The sequence below is a fragment of the Poecile atricapillus genome, chromosome 3 (genome assembly GCF_030490865.1).
Source record: "Poecile atricapillus isolate bPoeAtr1 chromosome 3, bPoeAtr1.hap1, whole genome shotgun sequence".
Lineage (NCBI taxonomy): Eukaryota > Metazoa > Chordata > Aves > Passeriformes > Paridae > Poecile > Poecile atricapillus.
In genome coordinates this window covers 6,623,344-6,633,479 of record NC_081251.1, presented here as the reverse complement: position 1 = coordinate 6,633,479, position 10,136 = coordinate 6,623,344, and the positions used below count along the sequence as shown (strand labels likewise).

Here is a 10,136-nt window from a genome sequence, read left to right as displayed (position 1 = left end):
GGAGCAGGGATGGACTCCTGTCTGGAGAGGGAGAGGAGAGAGGAAGCAACAGGGTCCTGAGGACAAGAACTGCCCCATGTTGTGGTTTTAAAGCATTAGCTAAAAAATCACTAGAAAACTTACTCATTTCTTGTTGTGAGATATGGATTAGGAGAAGGGTAAAACAGATTTAAAACTTAAAAGGAATAAAGAAAGTTAATTAACAAAAATACAAGAATAAGAAACCAGAATAAAACTCCTAGAACCCCTTTTTAACCACCAGGTTTTGTCTCTATGTTGTCAATTAAACAAGCACTGCTCTTCCCTCCAGACCCTCCTCAGCTCCTCCCATCAGAACATCTGGCTGTGGGTTTTCCCATGCTGGGGCATTTTTCTCCCTCCTCAGTAAAGGCTTGCTCATGACCTTAAACTGTGTTATTTTGCTTAAATCTTCTATATTTCAAATGTATGTGAAGCCACTTTGGTTTAAGTGACTTCTGACCTGAGGCAATACTGAGGGCATTTGTCTAGGTTTTTGGTAGAGAAGGATAAGTACTACTTGTTAGAAACAGTGACAAAATTTCAACTTTATTTTCATTTGAAACCATGACTTTATCCTGACAAGAGGCAATAATGCTTCTATCAAAGCCCTCATTAGAAAGGGCTTCTCAGAACAAGGACAGATTTTCTACTTAAACCAGATACCCCATCTGACATGGAGAAACAATCTCCTTTGTTAGGACACTGCACAGGAATTGTCCATCCATCTGATTCAGCTCTGCTTGCTTTCCCACATCTAAAGGGGGAAACTGATAATTTGCAGTGTCCTCTTTCTTGTTCATCTTGTTCATCTCTGTCATTGTCTTGCAGAACAGGAAAAAGAATGAAAATTCTGTCTGGACAGATCAGAAAAGGGCTTTGTACAGTTCCTCTGACACACAAGAACTGAGAGGGAGACAACAAATATTGGGAGGGAGAGAACAGCTACAATGCAGAGTTGTCCATCAGTCTGGAAAGACAAATGGAAATGATGAATACAGTAGCAACAAATAGGATCAGTTTTACTCAAAAGACAGCCAAAATCAGCTAGATAATGCTCAACATTTGTACATCACATGAAAAATTAAATAATTTTACAACAGCTCCACATACTGTACAGCTCCTTACTTCACTGACAAAAATAAAAGGAAGGAAAAAGAAAATAAGAAAGAAATTGAAGCACTGAAATGGGAAATGAGGACAAACTCTCCTCACAGCAGTTTTCACAAAGGTGAGAAACAAGCTTTTTGTTTCAGCATGTTTCTTCCAAGGGCTGCAGCAACACTGATGGTTTCCTGCTCCTGACAGCAGGTTCAGGGCCTTTTCTCTTCTGCTTTTCACGATGCTTCCCGTGGTTGTGCTCCAGGACAGTGCTGTCCATGCTCTGAGCTGGGCAGGCTCTTCTGCTCCCCTCAAACCAGCACCTCTCTGCAAGAAGTGCTCCTTTTCTTCTCACTGGTCAGATCCACTGAAGACAACAGTCCACTGCTAGGACTAGGAGGGAAAACAATCAGGTCAGATTACAAGAATCATCTCTGGAGGTGGAGGGTCCATTTCAAACAGGAGCTGCCTCAGCATCCTGTGACAAACACAAGATGGTCACCTTAAAATGTGACCCACAGGAAAGGCTCCTGCAGGTCTGGGGAAACTCAGAGACCTGAAGCAAGAGCCTGCATAACTCTTCCAGTGTTTTACATTGACCATTAAACCTCTGGATACACAGTCCCATTTTGGGCTCCTCAATCCAGGCGGGACATTGAGGGGCTGGAGCGTGTCCAGAGAAGGGAACGGAGCTGGGGAAGGGTCTGGAGCACAGCTCTGATGAGGAGCAGCTGAGGGAGGAGCTGGGGAAGCTCAGCCTGGAGCAAAGGAGGCTCAGGAGGGACCTTCTGGCTCTGCACAACTCCCTGACAGGAGGGGACAGCCAGGTGAGGGTCAGGCTCTCTTCTCATGCACCAAGCAACAGGACAAAAGAAAATGGCCTCACCTCGTGCCAGGGGGATTTGGATTGGATATTAGGAATAATTCCTTCACCAAACAGTTGTCAACCATTGGAACAGGCTGCCCAGGGCAGTGGTGGAGTCCCTGGAGGTATTTAAAAGTCACATAGATGTGACCATTGGGGACGTGGTTTAGTGATGGGTTTGGCAGTGCTGGCAGCCAAGTCTTGGTGGGACTCAACCTGAAAGGTCTTTTCCAACCTAAACAATCCTGATTCTGAAATTCTCTGAAACAATACTTTTTTTTAATTTTTTTTTAAACAATCAGGTGTGACAAACTTCTCCAGCTCTAATGAGTCAAACTCCATGTTTACACCCAAGTTTACAAAAGTGGATGACTCACATCTTTCCCCTGTGTTATGCCACAGTAAACACCTACACGTGGTTTCTTCCACCCAGGTGAGTGACAACATCGACCCAAATTCCAAGGCACACGCAGCCATGGTTTCCACATCAAGTTTTGCCCAGTGAGATCACTCAATATTTTTATCAAATGCTGCTGAGTCATGGGATTAGTGACATTTCCATCTGTTGTTTCCAGACTATTATACTGAAGGTGTCTTGAGAGAATTTTAACTTTCAAACTTTCAACCATGACCTAACGCCTGACAAGATGTGAAATACCTTTATTGGATCTTCCTGGATCAATAAAAGAATTGTAATTTCAAAGTTGCACAGTCTCTTCTGCCCCAAATGACCCAAATGCTGGTTTCAGAGAGGAGAAATAGTTGCCTTAATCCTTCTATTTTCCCCTCATAAACCACATACATTTGAACACACAGTCACTGGAAGCCCTCCACAGCTTTCAATACAAGGATCATAACTGAGAAATAGACTGGAAAAAAAATTATTTTTCCCATGTCCAAGCTGGACTGACACAGTTTCTTTTGGCAGACAGAAAAAACACTGCAGGTAATTCTTGAGACATCTAAAGGGCACTCCCTTTTATAAATATTGTGTGAAACCACTAAAGCCTTGGTACCAAAAGAAATCCAAGGACAACAGCCAGAAATTTTGCAGTAGAGGTAGGAAACACCAACTCAGTGATGTCAACAATTCTGCCAAAGTTTTTGCAGGAAGCTGCTAAAACATGGTTTGTTTCCTTACGGTTGAAATATTGCTTTTAATGAATTGCTCTGATATTTAAAAGAACCTCACGCTCTCATGAGTGCACATCAATTAGCACCAAACACACTGTCTGGGCTCTGAGTGGTTTCCACCCCCAGATGAAAGCAGAAGAACTCTCTGACATCCTAAAGCAGCCCTGCTGGCATACAGATCCATGTTTTTGTGAAGGCAGCAAACAGGTCATTATATTGGGAATTCTGATTCCTAATTCCATTCCTTCCTTATTCAGTGACCTTAAAGTAAATCTAATTCACATATGGGGGGAAAAAGTTGCTGGCACTGTCTGCCTAAAGGGCTTTGACATCTGCAGGTGAAGAGATTAGATGAAAATACCACTTTTGACTTTGTAACCACAGCAGAAGGTTATGTGGGAGTCACAAAAATCTATCGATTGCCACTTCTGATATTTAGAAGCTTAATACCCTGAGCAGACTTTTGAGATACCTGTATGTCCTTCAGCAAGGATTTACATGTGAAAAATGTTATATGCTGTAAAATGCAGTGGATGGTTCCCTGCTTCTGACATACAAATAAGGTTTGTAAATTGGTAAATTAGCCATTAACAGGAAAATAAATAAACTTTACCTTTTCTAGACCCCACGTACGCCTTGATGAAAGGCAGTTAATCCTTAAGGCTTCTCTTGTCTGCAGATTTAAATAAAAAATATTAAAGGGACCAGTTTCTCAAGGTGTAAAAAATGTTCATATAATCCAGAATAAGTACCTTTCTGTCCAGAAGTGTCCCAAACAACAGGATGAAGAATCCCTAAGAAATTGCAAAACCAGTTAACAAAGCCAACATAACCACATGATATTTCTTAAGTGTTTTTAGATGTCTTTTCATTAAGGAGAGATCTCATCACTTATGATTCGGGTAACAGCAATGCACAAAATGGTTTTATCCACCCAGGTCACAAGGGCTCTCTGGGAACATCAGGAATGGATATAGCCTATGTTCCTCCTGACTATGGACTGGACTGATGGGTAACACACCATATAACACACAGGGCTGTCTCAGCCCACTCAGTGCAGCCTGAGCCAGGGAGAGCTAAGGCAGACTGGGTGTGCAGCAGGGCATCAGGTAACACTGGTGTTTATGCTGATGAGTTAATCAAAACCATGGAATCATGGAATGGAATGGTTTGGGTTGGAATTGACCTTAAAGGACATTCAGTTCCAACCCCCTGCCCTGGGCAGGGACACCTTCCACTGCACCAGGTTACTCAGAACCCCATCCAGCCTGGTCTTGAACGTTCCCAGGATGGGACAGCCACAGCTACTCTGGGAAGCCTGTGCCATTGTCATCTACACTGGAAGGGAGAATTTTTCTGTGCAATTGTTAATTGATGGGGATCAGATTTGTAGTGATGGACATGAACTGGTGTATTTTACATTTAACAGAAATTAATCATGGGATTAATTCTTCGTTCCACTTCCAAGCAGACCAGTTTGTTCCATTACCCACCTGCACCTAAAACACCAACCCGGGATGTCTCGTGTGCAGGAAAGCACCGAGTGGAAGGGAAAGCTGAGATCCTGCTTTTCACACACAACACCATTTCCCCTTTGATCTGGTACCTTTATGCCAGGCCCAAGGTCTGAGCACACACACTACTCCCAGTGTCCCAGAGTTTACCTGGAAGGCGTTCAGCAGTGCAAACACGACGTGGAAGGCCAGAGAGCGGCTGTCGATGATCGTCGCCAGTCCAAACCCCCAGGTGAGCCCCAGCAGAGGTGTCAGAAGGGCAACGTTTTTGCTGACTCGGATCATGCTGCTCAAGTCTTGTGACTTGCAGCCTTCTCCAACGGAGGATCTCCCAGTCTTCACCACAACCACGACCACCACAATGAGATTCATTACAATGATGCTCAGGGCAGGTACAACAAAGGCCAAAAGTGCTTTTGTCTCATACCAATTGAGCCAGCAGGCTCCAGGCCTTAAATACCCGTTTTTTGGTTCAGTAATAGCAACAGTGAGGACAGATATGACCAAGGGACATCCATATCCAATAGAGAATGCTGCAGCCAGGAATACAGATCTTGTTACCTTAAAAAAAATTAACAATAATCCATAGAGAATCAAGAGGCCCAGGGTAAACATCCAAAAAAACAGGGCAAGATAGAAAAAGTGAAGGAAAAAAGTGGCTGCCACACACAGCTGGTAGTTTAGAGCTGTATTGTGCACAATGGCTGCCAGGATGAACAGGACATCAGCGACAAGAAGCGAGGCTGCGATGTTGACCAAGCAGAAGTGGCGCATGTAGGTTATTTCAGTTTTTGTGACGTGGTGCCAGACCACGGCCTCGATGACAAGGCAGAGGACCAGGCTGAAAATGGACAGGCCCAGGCCCACCCGTGTGATGTAATCCAGCACCAAGCTCCGTGGCGCGGCCGGGGCCATCAGGATGGAGAAGGACCTGTAGGTGCGGCGCTGGTGGGCGCAGACGCAAACCACGACGGTGACGCTGTGCGCGCGCAGCCGGCACGCCCTGGGATCCCAGCGCCGCTCGGCCGAGTGCCACCCCACGCACTGAGCCCCCACCTGCTCCAGCTTGTTCAGCTTCTCAAAGGTGAGCAAAACGTTCTGGAGCTCCTCTGGCAGCAACACCGACAGCACCATCCCGTTCACAAAAGCAGGGTCCAGCTGGTTGGTCTCTAGGATGGCTCCGAGCGTTGGAAATGCAACGCTGATGGCTTTGGAAGCCCTGGGTAACCTCAGAAGCTCTTCTTCTGGAATCACCACGTTCCCAGTGATGTTGCCTGTGCTGTTGAACTCCATGGAAAAGTCGAAGCTCCTTCCAGAAGCGTTTCTGTGTATGCTGTAGCCTTTGGTAGCGATGAAGGGCTCCTGGATACTTTCTGACTCATTCCTTAGAAGAAGTTTCCCAGCAAATAAATTCACTGAGTCCAGTAATATTGAGCCAGCATTTCTGTCCTTTACAAAAGCCCAGTTGGAAATGACGGAGCTGTTCAGAATATGGTTTGCTATCCTGCTGTAGCTCTGAAACAAACAAGCAAAATAGAATTTATTTATTTTTATGTTACAAGAAACCAAATATTATTCTTCTGGCAATGCCCCCAAAAAATTCATGTGATTTATATAAAAGAATAATCCTTTGACAATGAATATGTTCCCATGATCCATCCCAATCAAACCCAAACATCTCATTACTAGAATTGTCCCATCCTCTTCATATCCTACATCAAAAGGTGATTGGAGAAGTAAATATAACGCAAAAAGGACACCCTAGTACTATTCCAGATGCTGACCCACAATGCAGGTCTGGTTTTTATCACACTCCCTGTATTTCTTCCCCCACTCTCTGATTTCTGAGTTCATCAGGGAAAGATCTTGGCTGTTGTTGTACAACACATGACAACACAGCTGCAGGTCAGCATCTCCAAGGTTGCCTTCCCTATAGTGTCATACTTTAGAAATTAATTCTTCCTTGTACTGTTATCCCATGCCTATAACAGCAGTTCCTGGAAACCTTTGTTTGTAAAGAAATTTAATTCCACAGTCTATTTTCATCACACATGAATAAGTCAAAAAGTTTCTCTGACAAGATATCCCACTCTAGAAACTCTTTCCAGGTGATCTCCATGTGACTTGCAGCCACCACTTCATTGGACAGTGGCCATAAGGACAAAATACGTGTGGATGCTCCATAAAGCTCAGAAGCACCTCCAAAGCCAATAAAAGTAAATACCTGCATTTTTCCTCTAGTGACATTCTCTGATAGCAGCAGGGAAATCATCTTTAGCAATTCCACTATATCAGCAATGTTTCCTGGGATGGCTGGTGAAGACAGGATATCTGGGATGATGCAAGAAAAATCAGCTTGGCAGCTCTGATTCCCAGCACCAAAATGCTTTGCTCCTTCTCCAGGCTTCCCATGCCCTAGCTTTCCTCCTCCAAAAGGAAGATGTGCTCCAGCACCATGTCCTGCAGAGCATGGGAGGAGTTCACTTTGGGATATCCTCTGGAGGGAAGAAATAGGTTTGAGACAATCAGTGAAAAGAATGAAAATTAATCCACAGCTACAACTAGGCAAGAGATGCAGCCCTGGGTGTGCAGAGAAGGTGCCAGATGGACTGAATCTCAGGACCAGAGCTGACCTGAGAAGAATATCATGGTTACACTACACACATGAAGGAAGGGGCGAGAACTAAATGCAGTATCTTATTCTTGAAGTGACATGAATAAGGATCTTGCAGCTGAGGTGAATTTGTCATAAATAATCTGATTATTACACACATTGGTGTTGTTCTTTCCTCAGTTTCATCCTGCTGTGTTCTTATCTCGGTTTAGATCCACTGGTGAGGAACACCAGGCAAGTGAACAAGGCAACTTCATTTCTGAATTCTGTTTCCACACAAGAATCTCCCAAATTTATTTCCTATCACCTGATTCAAGATTGTGAAATAATTAGAGCAATGTCTGATGAGGAGTGGCTGAGGGATCTGGCAATGTTTTGCCTGGAAAAAAGGAGGCTCAAGGGGGGGCCTTATCACTCTTTACAACTACCTGAAACGAGGTAATAGTGAGGTGGGGTCAGGCTCTTCTCACAGGTAACAAGTGATAGGACAAGAGGCCATGGTGTCAAGACACACCAAGGGAGATTTAGATTGGATATTAGGAAAAATTTCTGAAAGGGTGGTCAGGTGTTGGAACAGGCTGCCCAGGGAAGTGGTGGAATCACAGTCCCTGGACAGGTGTGGAGGTGGCACTTGAGGTTGTGGTTCAGCAGTGAAATGGTGGTGCTGGGCTAATGGTTTCACTCAATGATCTTAGAGGCCTTTTCCAACCTAAACAATTCTTTGATTCCATGAAGTCAGAGCCTGTTATCAAAGCTTGTTACTCTGTGTTTTAGGATCTCATCTCCCTTTGCTCAAGACTGAAAGCAGACAGAAAAAGGGTCTGTCTTTGCAAGAAGTTAAAAGCACAGCCCAAAGTAGGTGCACAACAGCATCCTCACCTGAAAAAGGGACTGAACATCCAGGCTTGCACAAGCATCTGACAACAGCTGCCACTTTCTGTCTTCACAGACAAAACTTGTCTCCCCGTGGAAGGAGGGAGAGCAAGGCTGAATACAAATTGCTCCATTATCTTGGCAGGGAATGAGATTTATACAGGCATCTGGAAAATAAACCAAGCAGACACTGTTAGAAGGTGAAAGACAGCATACCATGGTCTGTGATGTATCAGGGGTGTAAAGTATCGATAACATCTCACAAAGCATTAACCAAGGCACTGTACCTTGCTCATCACCAGTCTTTGATTTGTTACTGAGAACCTGAAAAATAAGAAGTGGAACGTAGAGTGAATGTTTACATAAGTAAAAGATGACTCCTTGGTACAAATCAGAAAGGGTTTCAAGAGGAAAATAGTCCTTTTGATGTTCAGAATGCAGATTTTGTGGCCCTTTGCTCATACAGACCAGCTGAGAACTCTCTACTCAGGTCTGCCACTACATATGAAGCCTTCAGTTGGACCCTGCTACTGAAGTGACACTGTGAGCTCGTGCACAGGATCTCAGATGAGATCTCAGATGAGGAAGTTGTTTATGATGAAGATGGTGAGACAATGCCACAAGGCTGTCCAGAGAGGCTGTGGCTGCCCCATCCCTGGAAGTGTTCAAGGTCACTTGATGGGGTTTTGAGGAGCCTGGTCTAGTGAAACTTACCCTGGGAGTGCTGTGTGACATGGCCAGGAAGAAGTGTGCAGCCCAAAGGAGCAGGCAGTGGATCACCCTCACATCCATCACCACTCATTTGCTGATTTCCTCCTGGAAGAAAGATGTTAAAGAAGTTTAGACATCTCTGTTTCCACTTTTTGAACACAGTCTGATTACCTACTAGTAAAAAAACCAGCTAAACCTATGCCAGAGACTGTCCTTACTGGGCTTGCAAGGTGATTTTTGGGCATTCATAATTCATTACCTTTACTGAGAATGACTTGTGAACCCTTTCTTAAAAATAAAAAAATCTTTTCGACACTGGATGTTACTGCATTAATAATTTACTCTAAACTGTAAGCTGGGGAGCTTATTAAAACAGTTCAGCCTGTGGGTCCCTTTTGAAGTGATTTAAGACAGTCTCATCTCCACTGGGTTCAATGCTCTGCTCTCCTTGGGCAGTTCCTACCATGTGAGTAGGAAACGTGGGCACCCAGGGCCCAGAAATCAAAATATGACAAACAAGGGCCAGAGTGAAGAGTTCTTTCCTTTGCAGAAGGATTCAGACCTCTATTCCCTCCATGAAGTTGCCCACAATCCTAAATGAAAGCTAAATATCCTGGGATGCAAGGTATATTGTTACAGGTATATTTGTTGGATGGAGAACAATAATCCAGAAAGGGAATGAAGGAAAAACAGCATGTACATCAAATCTGATTATTAGATGCTAGACATGTTCAAGGCAAAAGCAACTGCTGTGAGTTCAGAAGAATTGAGACACTGATCTTCTATCACCACAAGTAGGTTAATTTAATTTTTAAAAAAAAGAAAAAAAATGCATAAAAGTCATAGAGTTAAACCACTAAAGCAAGAAGCAATTGCACTGTGGCAAAACAGGATGACAGCTGGATCTCAAGAGAAGGCAACATGAAAAACCTCATCAAATTACCAAGCCTTGAGAGGAGCCCCTCAATTTTCCCCGACACGTATAGATCAGCACAGATGATGCTGATCAGAAGCAGGAGTCCTGCATTGGGACAGCAGAAATGAGTTTTCCCATCCAGAGGCTCCAGGCTCTCCCATCTGACAGAATCAAAAGCCCAGGCACACAGCTGCCTGCCTCTTTCATCTGTGATGCTTGGTCACCATTCTATGTTCTTAGATTTGGAGGTTTATTACTTAATCATGAAATTGCCATAAAAGTAAGAGTTCAACTAATGCACTGAATTTCTAAGGTAGCTCTTAAGGAAAACCTCATGCCAGTCTCAGAATTCAGCTGTTAATATGAAAAGCATTTTCTGAGTTAAAAGCT

At 44.0% G+C, this 10,136-nt stretch overlaps 1 protein-coding gene across 2 annotated transcripts; it reads right to left on the bottom strand.

Annotated features, from left to right (window-relative positions):
• Positions 1-560: 560 nt before the first annotated feature.
• Positions 561-8,911, bottom strand: ADGRF4 (adhesion G protein-coupled receptor F4). 2 transcript variants are annotated; one of them, XM_058836902.1, is made up of 8 exons: positions 8,834-8,911; positions 8,407-8,443; positions 8,126-8,286; positions 6,857-7,129; positions 4,783-6,147; positions 3,871-3,912; positions 3,732-3,791; positions 561-1,512 (listed from the first exon to the last, which is right to left on the bottom strand). In XM_058836902.1, exons 1-8 carry the CDS (start codon positions 8,909-8,911, stop codon positions 1,507-1,509), a joined length of 2,022 nt encoding a protein of 673 aa, XP_058692885.1. In that variant the 3' UTR covers positions 561-1,506. The 2 variants fall into 2 exon arrangements, with proteins under 2 accessions (XP_058692885.1, XP_058692884.1); XM_058836901.1 differs by having other exon boundaries at positions 561-3,791.
• Between the last annotated feature and the right edge of the window lie 1,225 nt (positions 8,912-10,136).

What these genes read in the sequence shown, in the direction of transcription:
- ADGRF4 (XM_058836901.1), bottom strand. Translation starts at nt 8,911, where the DNA reads ATGGATGTGAGGGTGATCCACTGCCTGCTCCTTTGGGCTGCACACTTC. An exon ending in AAAGACTGGTGATGAGCAAG is followed by an intron (nt 8,287 to 8,406) that starts GTACAGTGCCTT and finishes TTTATTTTCCAG; the next exon opens with ATGCCTGTATAAATCTCATT. An exon ending in TCACTAGAGGAAAAATGCAG is followed by an intron (nt 6,148 to 6,856) that starts GTATTTACTTTT and finishes TGTTTGTTTCAG; the next exon opens with AGCTACAGCAGGATAGCAAA.